At 42.7% G+C, this 15,791-nt stretch overlaps 1 protein-coding gene across 1 annotated transcript; it reads left to right on the forward strand.

Moving 5' to 3' along the window:
- The first annotated feature begins 931 nt into the window (after positions 1 to 931).
- Positions 932 to 15,227, forward strand: usf2l (upstream transcription factor 2, c-fos interacting-like). Its single transcript, XM_078287201.1, has 11 exons — positions 932 to 1,319; positions 1,835 to 1,875; positions 2,131 to 2,240; positions 3,807 to 3,926; positions 4,693 to 4,846; positions 7,143 to 7,230; positions 9,054 to 9,092; positions 11,376 to 11,434; positions 11,781 to 11,875; positions 11,960 to 12,088; positions 12,994 to 15,227. Exons 1-11 carry the CDS (start codon positions 1,285 to 1,287, stop codon positions 13,081 to 13,083), a joined length of 960 nt encoding a protein of 319 aa, XP_078143327.1. The 5' UTR covers positions 932 to 1,284; the 3' UTR covers positions 13,084 to 15,227.
- The last annotated feature ends 564 nt before the right edge of the window (positions 15,228 to 15,791 follow it).

Consider the following 15,791-nt stretch of genomic DNA (forward strand, 5'->3'; position numbering starts at 1 on the left):
ATTACAACTAATATTACGGTGCTCTTGTTATCTGTGTCGTAAACAAAACCCTTCCAAAGAAACGTTCCGCTGTATGTGGGGTAAAGTTCATGGCACGCAGCAATTTGACTTATTGTAGGATTATGTCACCTGCGCTTCAAACAATACATGGCATTTCACACTAAACCATGACTCATTATGTTTAGCTATGTTAGCTTTGATCTACATGATACATAGCCTACTAAGATTGATAGCTGAGGCAATATGTAGGCAGCGGCAATGTCTTTATGTCATTGCAATGAGAGTCATGCAGCCTACTTTTCATATTTTCGGTTGCCTGTATTCAGGGCAAGCACTATTTACATTTTTCTTCCAAGCAGTCTCCTTGATATTTAAAACTCTAATCAACGAGTTCTGACAAAATGGAAAGGATCTTACTTTTAGTATTATTCAATATCACATATTAAACCACATATTAAAACAAAACATTCTTATTGTTGGTGTTATTATTATTATTATCATCATCATCATCATCATCATCACCATCAGCATCAGCATCATCAGAGAATCCCTGCTTTTTTACTCTTTCTGGGGATCGATGACTGTAAAGGACTCATTTCACAAGTAAACTACCGGTAGTTATTTATTGATACCAAGAATGATCATAGTTATTTTCTTCAGGGTGTTCATATGGGCGGCTGCGGTTGGAGAAACTGCTTGTTTGCCGTGTGTAATGTGAAGCTGGGCATTACTGGAAAAGATCGACTTCCCCTGGTTAAATATGCAAATACATTTTATATGGTTCTTGTACAATTATTGATTGGATTTCTTGTCATGTGTCGGTAGTGTAGGCATCTAGTAAAATAATCCATAAGAGACACACCATTGCTGACAACTGGACACTCTCATTCAAAGATTATTAACAGTTCTGGGTTGAAGTTTAGGACAGGGGTTAAATGAGTCAGTCTGGCTGATTTGACCTGCCCACTTTCTCTTCGCGTAACTAATATCTGTGAATCAATATCAGCTGAATTTATTTCCAAGGTTCCACTTTCACAACACAGTGGGGGAAAACTGCTTTGAAAGCGTGGACCGTGATCCACGTCGAGCTACAAATCCAGTAGTGACAGTTGAGCGAGTCACCTCGGATCACCCAGCAGCAGCGGCCTCCATTTTAACTTCGAGACCGAGCTATACCTCACGTGTCCTGGGCTGTCTCTCTCACATGACCCGAGTGTTTGTTCCCGTGATCAGCACTTCCATCTCCGTCTGTGACACCGAATATCACTTTTTATTCCGACCCTGATGGATATGCTTGAACAGAGTCTGGACACCGCAAGGTAACTGTCAGCCAAAATGGCTAACCGAGCCAAGCTAGCTACAACATGCTATCCGGCTAGCCAGCTAACGACGGTAGTCTAGGCCTGACCTAAAAACTGTTGTCAAAACGAATGCAGTCTAGGCTGTTAATTTAACAAGAGAGGTGGACGACTAACTTTGCAAGGGACATAGTTGTAGCCAAGAAGATGCATGTGCAAAAGTCAAAAACATGAACGGAATTGATAACTTTAAGATGAGTGCTAAGTTAGCTTAGCGAGTAAAACATAAACAACTGTCTTGTTGTTAGTCACTGCAGGTAAGTTAGGACAGTAGCAAAGCTGTTGACATTGTGTTTTGTGGTTGATTGTCTGGCTTCTTGGAAAAGATAGCCGTCAGTTAGTTAAGCTTATGTTCCGGGAGGCAAATTACCCAAATTATTTAGATATTCAGAGAATACATTTGTAGTTAGTTTGAAGAATACCAGCTGATTGCGTAGTTCTTGAAGCTGAGTTGCCTGTACTTCTGTGATTTTCAGCCAAGAAAAGCAAGAAGAGGAGGTTGTTCAGATATCTGAAGGTAAGGATTTATTGACCCAGCAGTCATTGACAGCATCTGGCACTTGCACAGCAGTGATGCTGATATTTTGTGTTATTGCCAGCTGCTCAGGGCTAAGTGGTACCACAGTTTGATCCTAAACCAGCAGTAGCTTGACTTACATGTTGTATCCTCTGTAACTGAACTGAACTCAGGGCTTGGTAGCGGTCAGCTTTATTTGTTATCCTTGCTTTCCTATCTCACTACTGCCTTTTTTTCCCCTCCTTTTCCCTGGAGACGGAACAGGAGGAGAAGAGCAGACAGCTGTTACAATAGCCAGTGTTCAGCAGGCTTCAGCATTTGGTGACCATAACATACAGTATCAGTTCCGCACTGAGGGTGGGCAGGTAAGTAACCACTGGATGAAATATTATGACACTACTGCTAAAAGCTCTCTTATTGTCCATCTCAGAAAGAATCTAAGTCTCCCTAGCAGCATAGGGACATACTTTTCTATGGTAAGATTGCATTTCTGCAGCACTTTAAAACAGTACACATCAGAATTACTTTATTTGCCAGGTAGAATAAATGTTGTGTTGGGGGCATTTGTGCAGAGACATAACGGTAGCAACTAACAGAGCTCCACAGTACATACTGACACACATGGTAGAAAGGACCGGACCTCATGTACAGTGCAAAATGATAGTGCGAGACATAAGACTGGCAGTAGAATACATGTAACTCCACCGCGTTCAACAGCAAAGGATTAGCACTGTCACCTCGCAGCAAGAAGCATAAGGGGTTCAATCCCTGGGCCCAACCCTTTCTGTGTGAGGTTGCATGTTCTCCTCATGTTTATATGCGTTTCCTCCAGGTACTCCGGTTTCCTCCCAGATTCCAAAGACATCTAAATCAGGTGGATTGGACACTCTAAATTGCCCATAGGTGTGGATGTGAGTTTGTGTCTGGGTTAGACCTGCGATGGACTGGCGACCTGTCCCAGGTGTCTCCCTGCCTTGCACCCAATATATGCTGGGATAGGCTTCAGCCCCTGGCGACCCTGAACAGGATTACGTGGGTAGAAAAAAATGAATTAATTAATGAATGATTCAAAATACACATCATAAAACGGCTGTTTTTTTACTGGTCTTTTACTTGTGTTTGTAAGACAGTGGTCAATGATAGACAGTGGGGCGATGCAAATAGATTAATTGGGTAGGATAGGTTAACATTCACATTTTGTCCTCATTTGGATGGTTTACTCTGGAGAGAAATAATAGTTTATCGGTGTTCTGTGTGGCTCATTTGGCGTAAACAGCGCTGGTGTGAGTGATCATGTGATTCCAGTCCGTTCTGGGATTGGCATGCGGCTGGTGTCACATGTCAGTCAGGAGGAGAGTCACATGATTAAGAGGTACAAATACTGATTCTTTGTAACAAACAAGCTGATTTTCTAGACTTGTTTTTAAATTGAATCAGGCGCATTCTGAAGCATAAGCATATTGCCTGGGATGGTGAGATCAATGCACTGCTTAGAGCAGGACTGTCTAGTCAGATACCAGGCTTAGCTGAACTGAAGCAGCAGATATGATAAACAAATCTACAAGTAAGGTAAGGTTTTGCGTTGTACATGGGACACCTGCCCTAGGGAATGTTGAAAATTACATAAAATAACAGCTGATCTCGCTCCGTGAATTTTCAAATTCTCTCTATCCGTGTGCATATAGACACACACATACACACTAAGCTCCAACACACAAACTAAATATATCTCAGCCTCATATGCTCATGTGCCTTGTGTTTGATGTTTTGCTCGCTCTCTCTCTCTCTCTCTGTCTCTCTCTCTCCCTCTGTCTCTTGCTCTGTCTCTCCCTCTCTCTCTGTGTGTGTGTGTGTGTGTGTGTGTGTGTCTCTCTCTCTCTCTCTCTCTCTCTCTCTCTCTCTCTGCCTGTGTCTCTCTTTCCGCCCCTCAGGTGACGTACCGTGTTGTCCAGGTGACGGACCAGCAGCTGGAGGGACGAGACGACGGGGGAGGAGCGGTGAGCGTCGTTTCTACGGCCGCCTTCACTGGGGCTCCTCAGGCAGTGGCTCAGGTACCAGAAACCCCCCCTTCTACTGATGAACACAGAGCAGCAGGTTATATTAAATTGCTGGTTTTTAAGAGTAAATGCACTCTCCAGCCACCTTTTTCAGTTGAAAATTGATGTAAATTTGTCATGCTGAAAGAGATCAATCATGTTAAAAATCTTGACATTATAGGTGTAATAAGGTTTTTACCGTCCCATAGCACAAAATGGAAAATGGGGTTTAATAGGACTGTTGATCAATACCAATGATTCAGTGATTACTTAATAATGTGCTGTGATTTCTATGAACGCAAATAAAGGCCATAAAAGCTTCTTTAACAAATTTTAACAGCCACTGAATACTTACTATCGAAAATCAAACACTGCTGAATTCATAGCATTGAAATATTTTACATTGAAAACCATGTTTCTGAATATATTGGTTCTGAATTCACCTCTTTGAACTTTAAAATATGAAATTTCTTGATTTGCAATTTCAACAGCTGAAATTAAATTAAAATTCAAGTTTCAGAAATTCTGGCTTACAAAACTCATGTTGCACTTGTAGCACTAATTTTCCATCATAAACGTGTTAGCGTTCTGTAATCTCTTCCCCCTCTCTTTATCCCAGCTGTCAAACTGCACAGTATCTTGCTTGGGGAATGTAGGGGGGGTGCCAGTAGTGAGTCTGACAAGAGTCTGAGGTGTGCTGTTGCCTACTGTGACTGCTCTGTTGCTACTTGTTAGAGCTCTCCTCTCTCTCTCTCTCTCTCTCTCTCTCTCTCTGTCACAGGCTGTGATCCAAAACCCTTTCAGTAATGGAGGAAGCCCAGCAGGAGAGGCGGTGGGTGGGGAGACGCGCTTCGCTTACTTCCCCGCCACCGCGGTGAGCGACGGGACTGTGTCTGTGCAGGCCACCACGGACCCCACACTCACACAGGCAGGGGGTGAGTCAGTGCTCACACTAACTTGGGCTGAAGCTTACCACAGAGCTACAGGGCTAATTTAGCCGTACTCCTCAGTGACAAACAAGACTATAGAGGAGTACCAGACAGTGAGAGAACAACTGCCTTCTTCTCAGTATAGTCACGAGTGAAGCATAATGAGGCACAGAGAAAAATAAACCATTCTACCTTCAAGCTAGGGCTACACAATATTGATTCTAAATCATATTTCCTTTTTTTACTGAATATTTTGATTGAAACATGAACTGTGATGCATGTGGATACAGTTTTTTCAGCATAATTGCTCTTTCACTGCTTCAGCAATTTTCAAAAAAAAAAAATGTGTTTGAGGGTATTAAGATGCTGTATGCTAAGGATTTGCTCAGTTTGAATAAAATGAAAGATTTCTGTCATGCATTATTGATTTATACGCAACAGATTTTGCACACCATCAGAATATCTGTGAATCTGAAACATTTCTCTCTATGAGAAAAACATGCATCCTCTAACCACTCAGAGATTGCAGTAGTCAAATAATTGCACAGGCCTAAATTAAACTAGTTACACTGATCATGTTTACTTTATGTCACGTATCCTCCTAGTCTTCTTCTCTTTTTCTTCCCTGTCATGTGGCATTGTCTGGCTATACTAGCCTCTCCTAGCGGTTTTCTTTTGGAGGTTCAGAAGAAGCTGATAGACTAATTTTGGTCAGGGTGTCATTAGCTGAGGGCTGCAGTTGTCTACCCGGCTGTCCAGGAGGGTGGTCAGGCCTTGGTCGACCCTGAGAGCCGGGTTGCAGCCGTCCAGCTCCAGGCAGCTCAGAAACTATTATACAGAACCAGTGTGTCCATTGCTGCAGAGGGCTTTCGGTTTAGGGCTGGACCGTCAGCTTTTCCTGATCCCTCAGGATTTTATAGATCTGTCCTGAGGGTCTGGCGCCTGCTGAGGCATACACGTGTGGAGGGTGTAGTGCCTGGACTGTGGGGTATGGGAGGAACCTTTTTTCCATAACCCAGTGGTTCTGCTCGACTTGGGGCGTTCTGCCAGCCTAAGGATGCTGTGAGGGGCTGCCTGGTGATGCCACAGCGGGGGGGAGTTCCCTCTACTGAGGCTATCTGCTGAAACTGGGGGTTGGGAGGAGGAAGGAAGACTTTCTCTTATCAGGGCCTAGGGCAGTTTGGGCAGGCAGGGGGTAAGGCCCCATATGCAGGAACCTCAGGATCTTGGAGAGTCCTTTACAAGCTGCCACTTCCTAAGAGGTCAGGGGACTCGCAGTGGAGGATAGTACACGGGACCTTGGCGACAAACCGTTTTCTGGCTCGGCTGGATCCAGGGGTGGGAGATGGGTGTCCTTTCTATGGAGTATCAGAAACTGGTGTCCATGTGTTTTTACAGTGGCTATGGGTGACGTGTTTTGAACTTGTTGAGTGTCCTATAATGTGACAGACTGGGGCAGATTTTCTTTGTGGGGAGCTTCACCCTTGGTCCTGTGGATTCTGCCTGTAAAAAAGCAGCAAGTGTGTTGCTGAATTTTCTGTCCAATCAGATTTGTGTCCTCCTTTCTTCTCCTTGCAATATATTCTATATAGATATTAATCTTCTTGTAATTACCTTTATTGTAATCACCTGCGGGCTTGTTTATTCCCACTCCTTGGATTGCATATATAATGTTGCCTTTTTTTATTGTTGATTTGTTGCCGTCTGGACCGAGACATCATGGTTTTTAACTAGTAAATAGAAATCTAATTTTGCATATTGAGAGAGTGTCTTGCCTTCTTATCCTAGTATACATCTTTACATTTAAGGTAGCACCTCTTCTCTAGTTGCTGGAGTGGGAATCTCCCTTTCACTGAATTTTCTGTTTGGCCAGACCATGTTGGCCATCTGGCTGACCCGCAGGAACGAGGTGAGGGGGTTGGGTCCTACAGGCCCTGTAGCAACGCTGAAAGGGTTGAAAGGGTCTCTGCACGCCTTAGAGAGCAGTATGAGTATTTTTCTCTCAGGCATGATATTGTCTCATTTATGAGTGCTTTGGGGCTGCATACTGCAATATTTACAGTGAGAAGGAGGGTCTGACTGTTTGTATCTAGATGTTGATTGCACCTGTGAGCGCTCCCAGCACTGCAAATATTGTTGTTGTTGTGGTGTGTGGATGGGGGGTTGATGAGTTTTTAAGCCGATTTTAGTTACGTGTTGTGAGATGTTTCATTAAAGAACATCAAAAATCGAAGTCTTCCCTGCCATGTCTTTTTTCTCTCTTTCCTCACTCCTGAATTAACAACTCCTGTCCCTTCCACAGGTCAGTTTTACGTGATGATGACCCCCCCTGATGTCATTCAGACAGGCACACCACGAACCATAGCCCCACGCACACAGTCCTACCCTTCGTGAGTATCAGCTCCATTAGTTCCCTTCTTGGGACGGAGACAACATTGACATTGCAGTCTGAGCCACATCTACTAACAAATTAACCATGGCTCAATACTCGAAAACATTTTTGTTATCCCCTATGTAAATGCCACAGGAAATAGGCTGTTTGGTCATTTTATCAGGCAGTAAGTTTTCAATTGGATTATTGAATTTTTGAGGATTTTTTTTGTTGTTCAAAAGTAGAGGAAATTGCTGTTTAATGTTCAATGCTATAGAGCCATTCACAGCTATTAAGTCAATTCTGATTCATTTATACAACATGAAATGCTACTGTTTTCTAACTTGGTCCAGACTGTGTTGCTGCCTATGGAGTCTCTCTTTTCTCTCTCCTGAACTTGCTGATAAGGGTGATGTTATATCATGGATCTTTATTTCAACACATCCTGGTTAACCTGGTTTCTCCCTCTCTTCTCTTCTTATGTTGTTTATCTCTCAAACTCACAACACGCATCATAATAATCATGCATCAAAGGGATCCGCCTCAGACTCTCTCCAGCTGTTAGTCACATGCTGGTGATTGCTGTTATTATGATAATCAGCAGGCTCACCTGAGCACAGCAAAATTGACTTATAGCTATTTTCATTGTATGCTACCAGTACCAGCCGAGTTCTGGCCTATTAGCGAGGCCTATCATTTAGAAAAAGAATTCCAACATGTCTGAGTTCAAAGTATGCTTGTGTACCAGAAACACATAGGCACATGAGGCATGTGGCTGAGAGATGCAAGGTCCTTTAACGTCAAATTATGTATTTTTTTTCCATCGTTTGGTAAAAGCCAAAGCAGTCTTTTGCTTGTTTGGTCATCCAAAATGAACACATGACCTATTCTCAAATTGAATTAGCATTGAGCTAAGTGAATATTTCTTCCATTTTGCACCATGCTTATCCTTAACCCTTAACCCGTGAAGCTGACTGCATTTTATTAATTTAGCTAGTGCTCTTCTACAGAGTGACTAACAGTGGTTCAGTGTCTTACTCAAGGGCACTTTTGCACGACACATTCACGCTGGCTGTTGATGGAGACACATTGGCTGTTGTGGGGGTCAAACCTGTGACCTTCCAGTCGTGGGACAGGCCCTTTAACCTCAAGGCCACCCCCACTGTCTACAACATGCCTGCAACATGAATACTTCAAACCAGTGTATTCATTAGTGGCCTAGTGATAATTCTGTTTTTTTAGGGGGTGTCATGTCGAGTCTCATCACACACTTGGCTCCTGATTACCTCCTCATTATGATACAATTAGTTTAACAAAAGACGCAAACAGTAGACACTCAACAACACTATTAATTGGCCTGCCTTTCATTTATTATTTGTCAAGTCAGGTACATGGATAGACAACAAGGCTGTCGACTGCTTCTGTCTCTGTCACAGAACTTGAGATTTCTCATAGCTTAGTCTCCTTTGTTGTGGGCAGCATTATGGGGAGTTCTGGATCCATTTTCCTAATTTTGGCAGCAGATCCGCTGTTCTTGATGGTGCTTGATGTTCACAGCATACGACAGACTGCTTTACAGTCAGGAGTGAAGGACAAGCTTTGTTGCAGAGTGTGTCTGCATTGCTGTGTGTTGAAATAGGGAGTATAATGTTTTTTTCCATCTGTCAGTATGCCTATCTGCAGTGTGTTTGTTTCTATTTATTTCCTTCTTATATGAATTATTTATGATTTTTTGACACAGGCTTCAGGCTTACATTAACGTGTAAACTAATTAACATTGACATTATCATTGATATGTGAGTAAAATGAATGAAAACTCCCCACCTTACCTCCCGTTTGCAGAGATGAAAACGAGGTGCTGCAACATGAAGGTTTAAACTGGTGAGGACAATTTCCACATTCCCCCACACTCCTTCACAGCAAATGAACTAATCAAATTAGATCACAAGAAGAGAGAAGAAGCACACAAACCTATGCCCTCCTCTCCTTTCCCATAACTCCCTGCTGATTTCCCCTGCTCTTGATGTGTCAGACACAGATGTAGCATTTCTTCAGTGTTGACCCCGATCCATTGTTGTAAGTTGTGCTTGTGGCAAAGTTATTTTTCCATTAGGACTTAGAAATTAGGTCATTGTTCTCCATCTGGAAACAGATGGCTCTCTCCACACTTTTATTTTAGTATCAGTTTCAAAGCGTGCCCTGTCTTAGCTGTTCGAGCATGAGCTTTGTTCTTTCATTTAGCCTAGTTTGGAATAAGTCAGTGGCAAAAGTATCCGGACAGTATTCAGTATTCACCTTAATCTCAACTTGTATTTCTTGTCAAAAGGTATGTCAGGAATATTGGGACAAATAAAGTAAATGAAAACCATGCTTTACCAATTTTGGTCATATATCCTTTATATACAGCAATTGTAAATAAAGGGGTTTTTGATCCATCAACCTTTTCTTTCATTGTGGAAATCATACATTAAGAGACTCTGCCAAGCCCAAGATGCAGTCCCTTTTATCTCAATGCACAATTATTTTGCACAATGTAGATGAATTTGACTGACACCATGTGCAGGCCATGTGATGATGTAATGGCTTAAAAATGGACAGCCAGGTGTCATCAATTGAAAGGCCCTGGTTGCAACCTGACACCTGACAGCAGACATCCGCCCTGCTGAAGTGTCTTTGAGCAAGGCACCGAATCCTTACCAGCTCCAGCGGTGCTTGCTCTGTAACAGACCCTCCACTCTGATTTGCCTGTGAAGGGGAACAAGTGAAAATAGGCTTTCTCTTTCGAGGATCAATAGAGTATCAAAAAAAGAAACCTTCCTCCTCTACATCCATACTTTAACTTGTATGGAGCGCTTCAACAGTGGGGTTGTGCTCTGCTAATTTTCTTATGGATTTCTCCGGCAACAATAACTCTCAGGAGCCCTCGGATGAGGTTTGCCTCTGTAAGTTGTGAAAGGGGAAAAAGACTTTCCTCCAGGCCTGTACATTTAGTTATTCATACAGTCATCCACATTTTTTACACTGCGCCTAAGAGTACTGTAGAGCAGAATCCATTATACAGCTGAAATCCCATTAAGATGCATTGAGATACAAGAGAGACTGCAGTTTGGCGTGGCTGACTATCTCAAAGGAAGATATCAGCAGTCTAGTTAGGTTGATGGGTCACAAATTCAACACCATAGAATAAAGGTGTTGAAAGAGGATAGACAAAGCCACATGAATGACCTTGCATGACATTAATTTACTTGTTTTTTGCGTCCCAGTACTTACGCTTAGCTGAAATAGGGGAAACTCGATGCCGCACAAACTATTTAGATACTTTCTGAAATGCTTTAACATACAAGAAAAAAAACCTCAAATTAATAGTATAGAGTGTACATTTGCCCTATAGATTTTTTGATGAGAAATACAAATTTGTTGAGTTTACAGCAAACAAAAAACCCATTTCACTGCACTTTCCATTTTTTTTGCCATGGACTGTATTTCACATTAATTGGAGGAAATGCAGTATTAATTGTATATTTCATTGCATTTTTCAAAAACATGGTTGGGATATAGACAAACAAGCTATGTCATTACGTATGAGTGTGCCACTGGCCTGTTCATGCCTTGGTGGGTGGTTGGATAAGACTCCCTGTCACGTCTCAGGGACTTAATTAACACAATACCTAAGGGAAGACACCGAGACAAGAGACAGTTGTGTCATTAGCCGTACGCCCAGACTCCAATAGACAGCAGCTGGTTTTCTACAGCGGTGTAATTTTACAGCATAATAAAACAGTGGGCTCCCTCCGGGCCACACCTGGGAAGAGGACAGCCAGCAAGAATAAGGAGTTTGGTGGTCCAGACGGGTCTCAGTATTCCAGTCAGAGCATCCCCCGCTCCAGGCTATGAGGTGGTGTCATGCCTGCATATGTTGCCTCGTATGGCTGTACCTCAGCATGCCTACCAAAGCCTCCACACAGCCTTAGAGGCCCTCCTTGAGTAGCATAGTGGAGAGGGCTGTGATTATAAAAGGGGTCAATTTAAAGATAACGGTGAAGAACAGGTTTTAATTGGCACAGGATTAGATGAATGCGGGGCTGAGGATTTGTGTCTGATTGTATGGAGAGATAGGAGGTATTGTAGTGTGTGAGAAGTATTTAATTTTCTGTCTGTCTGCAGGAAAATGGATGGACCTCGAACACCAAGAGATGAGAGGAGGAGAGCGCAGCATAATGAAGGTGGGCAATTACCCATGATTGTGGCTTTGTGTGTGATCAGAGACAATGCAACACAATGCAGTGTGGTGCCTAAATGTAGGGTTTGTTGCAAGAAAATCACCGAGCTCTGTCAAATTGCTCCATCGGGAATAGATAACAGCATTTTTTTTTTTTGGACTGGCCACTAGGGAGTGCTGTTGAGCTGTCAAACTCAGACACTATTAAGTACCTGCAGCCACTGAAATGAAAGGCTCCAGGAATGAACCTGCTTCTCAGAACCAAAATTACCCTCAACCCCCGCATCTACAAAACACACTACAGGGTATTTGTGCCTCTGACGTGTTTCTGTTTTACACCTTCCCAACAGTTGAGAGGCGGCGAAGAGACAAGATCAACAACTGGATTGTCACCCTCTCCAAGATCATCCCAGACTGCAATATGGACAGCACCAAGACCGGGGCGGTAAATCAGTCTTTTACCTTTTGCTGTTCATCTTGTGATGAGGGTCAACTTGAATCTGTGTGACCGTTATCTTTGTCCTTCTAGAGCAAAGGAGGCATCCTGTCCAAGGCGTGTGACTACATCCGTGAGCTGAGGCAGAGCAACCAACGGCTGCAGGAGAGTCTGAAGGAGGTGGAGAGGATACAAGTAGACAACGAGCTGTGCAGACAGCAGGTGCCCAATCAAATGCATGAAATCCAGTCCCCACTCTAGCTAGCAGCTATGGCATCAAAAGAAGATGCCAGGACTCCAGTAAGGGGTTAAGAAAGCTATGAATGATAATATGTTGAAATCTTGCTTGGTTTGTTGTTGCAGGTAAATAAGCTGAGATGTAATAAGGTAACCACACTAGGCTGCATATGTGGCTGTGAAGATTGCTATTGCATTGAATGGATTAGTTTGCTTTAAAGTGCACCACAACACTCTTTCGCTTCAGTCTCAGCAGCATGAAATCCATCTAGCTCCATATGTATCTTCATTTCTCAAAAAACAAACCCCCTGAGATTTCAACCTGTATAGATTATCATCACAGCCTGACAAAGAGGATCAAAGAGTTTGCAGTCATACAATGAGATGTGCTACCTGAAATCAGCGCTTTGAGAGACTGTAGGAATAATATGCTGGGGTTGTGTGAGGACTAACAGCATACTAATGCACTCAAAGTATTGTGAAACCTTGCAGCTCAGAGGCTGCCACATGTCTTCGTTCCCCATTGAATCCCAGGCCCGCGAGGCACTCGGCAATATATCCTTATTCTGATGCTCAAAGCTCAATATCCTCTCCTCAGTCCCGCAGTGGAGAGGCAGTGAATTTGGGATTCACCCAAGGGAAATGTAGCGGAGATGACATACCTTGAGATTTGATAATCCAGTTGAGTTGTGGGCAGGAGTGTGTTTGAAAGGGGCTGTACACAGTACTCTTTAATCCCAAGGATTGCATAGCCCCATGTGTACATCAGAAGCATCTAGCACTTCCAGTCATCAAAAGGAAAAGTTTGGTCTGTAAACTTGGAGCTATATTTAGCCGTCACGGGGATGATGATGTTGATAATGAGATTTTTTTTGTTCTTTGTTCTTCAGATCGAAGAGCTGAAGAACGAGAACGCCTTGCTCCGAGCGCAGCTCCAGCAGCATGGCATCGAGACGGTCGGAGAGACGCCACCGCAGTGAGAGAGAGAGAGAGGAAAAGAACGGGGAGGAGCACCACCACTCAGACACATAACCGACTTGGCGGAAAAAGAAGGCGAGACGATGGAAAAAATCGACTTGTGAAGAATCACTTTCTTTTTTAGCGAATGCATCCTTCCCTGGGTTCCCAGGTTGCGAACCCCTCAGCAGCCAATTTTGGCTGCACTTGACTGTTCCAATCCTATTGAGATAACCACCCGTTACAACTCAGTAGAAATGTGCTCCAAGAAAATATGACCACTCACCACCACCAGAGTGCTTTACTAGCACTAGGAAAGAGAACCTTTGCTGAACTCCTCCCTCGTTTCATATTTATGTAGCCTCACTCATGGACTATGATGTTGACCATTTGTCATTTGATTTGTTCCCTGCCAGTGTATTTTTTTCCCCCCATTATTAATCTTTGACTTAGTTCATGCTTTTATTCTGGTGTTTGTGTTTTTTTGAGTTCTGTATTTTGTTGTTTTTAACTGTTTTAATTTATTAGTCCGCTTGCTGACAGAAGCCTTGATGGAGACCAGTTACATTGAATCTCATGCACCCCAGAGAAATAGATTCAAGTATAAATGAAATACACCAAATTATGCAAAACATTGTCATTCTGCAGTCAGAAATAATGTCTAGGCTTTATCCAAGTCACACAGATAGCTCAGCTATTGTTCAGAACGACAAATGAGCTGTGCTTTTCTAAATACGACAGCTCATGGTGCTAGGATGACGTGTGTAGATATGACTTCCAACGTATTAATACTGATGTTACAGGATGTTAGAACAGTTTGTCTCCGGGAGTAAACAATGAATTAATGGTAATCAATAACTCATTAACTTCATGCTGGCCTTTTTGTCGTAATAATTACCAGTAAGTATGCGCAATCTCTAAGCTTGATTTGAAAGAATGTGGTCTACTCAGATTGTGGGGCATTTGATTGACCAGAGAAACAAAAAGTCAAGGAAATGTCATGATTTCGAAAGATCCAACTGTTGAAATATCAATAACATGGTAGGAACATGCAGAAGATCGTCAGAGGCCAGCGCTCTGGGTTGTGGACTTAACAGGAGTGTAGTGCGAATTCCAACTTTTGCCAAACTAAATATAGGTACTGCAGGTTTTATTTTCATCTTTTGTTCATGTGTGATTTGCCGGTGTCTCAATATGTGTAAGAATAATCCCCACATGTTTCATTTCGAGCTGTTTGCTCTATTTTGGTATTGCAACACTTCAAATGGAGCTCAACGCACAAGGGGGGGGAGAGAGCACCCTGGAGAGTAGTACTGAAAGACTTTCTGCTCACTATGGAAAAAGAGAACAGAGAAATTCTGTGTTGCACTTCTTAGCTGAGCAGAACTCGCTCTCCTTGGTAAAAGAGGAATAGTTGCAGAGTGGGAAACTTGAAAATTATCCCACATATTTCTCCACCCACTCAGGCGAACAATAACTAAGCTGTAATTGGTTGTACAAACCGAAAAAGCAAATATTAACAATGTTGATGATGATGTGTATGAATATACATGATGTATTTTTGTTCTTCTGCTTTGGGCAATATGAGTGAAATTGGAAGAGAGATCTCAGGCTTTGGAGTCACTTATTAGAGCACGATTGCGTCTCCCTGTATCAACAGCTCAGGATCCAGCAAAGCAAAACCAACACTCAGACCCCTGGCAAAATCATGCAGACTATCACATTTTAATATCTCACACTCTGTAAGTTAACGCCTTGTGCTTTGGAAGTGCTGTTCTGCTCCCACTGCTAGATTCAAATCTGAAGTGGATGGTGCAAGTGTCTGATCCATCAAAAGAAGATCCTAGCCAAAGTTGAATGATAGATGTTTTGCAGTAGAATTGTATACACCTTGGTGAGAGGAGAGAAGATATCCGAGAATGTGAATGTGAAGAGACATGAATAATGCTTTGGAAGACAATGATGTTGGCAAATGGAAGGTCATTCGTGGCTGATTTTATTTTATTATTCTTTTTTTCGCATTTCTTTTTTTGAAATGGCAAAGGAAAGAAAACTTAAAAGCCTCTTTTTCTCTCTGTAGCAGCCTCACTGTTCTCAGGTTAGATTGTAAGACATCTTTTCTAAGTAAAATGGTGGAAAAATAAAAATTTCACTGGCTAATAACCTTGATGGGCTGTGTCGTGGCTGATTGTCTTTCCCCCGTGTCTTGGGCATCTCCGGTAATCTATCCATCCATTATTGTTCATGGAATTAATTGATTAATGCACTGGTAAACTTGAAATCAATAAATGGCTAGAAGACAAGGAGGGCACCTTGGGTGAAAAACAGTAATAGTGGTTAAAAGGTACATCTAAGCCCTCACTGAGATTGAGCTTGACATCGCTGGTCTAAAGCATTTAAACATCACTTTGCTGTTAGGGAGCGGCCACTTTTAGGATAAACTTTTAACCGTGGACTGGAATGCAGTGTACTTCCACACAGGCACACTATTTCTAACTCTTAAAAAAGCTCTTCTTCATTATCTATCAGCATTCATTAGGATGACACCATGTGTTAAATTTGCCTCAGTTTTGTCTTTTGACCCTCCGATGTCTCTTGGCTTGTCAGACGGCCGCCATCCAAACACACAGCTGGGCAGGCAGGCAGGCAGGCGTCTGTGTGTCCCTGGCTCTGTTTGAAGTGGCTGATCTCTGATCCCACATACCTCTCTGATTGGGACATACTCTCTGCT

The sequence above is a fragment of the Centroberyx gerrardi genome, chromosome 12 (genome assembly GCF_048128805.1).
Source record: "Centroberyx gerrardi isolate f3 chromosome 12, fCenGer3.hap1.cur.20231027, whole genome shotgun sequence".
NCBI lineage: Eukaryota > Metazoa > Chordata > Actinopteri > Beryciformes > Berycidae > Centroberyx > Centroberyx gerrardi.

What these genes read in the sequence shown, in the direction of transcription:
- usf2l (XM_078287201.1), top strand. Translation starts at nt 1,285, where the DNA reads ATGGATATGCTTGAACAGAGTCTGGACACCGCAAG. An exon ending in CACACTCACACAGGCAGGGG is followed by an intron (nt 4,847 to 7,142) that starts GTGAGTCAGTGC and finishes TCCCTTCCACAG; the next exon opens with GTCAGTTTTACGTGATGATG. An exon ending in CAACATGAAGGTTTAAACTG is followed by an intron (nt 9,093 to 11,375) that starts GTGAGGACAATT and finishes GTCTGTCTGCAG; the next exon opens with GAAAATGGATGGACCTCGAA.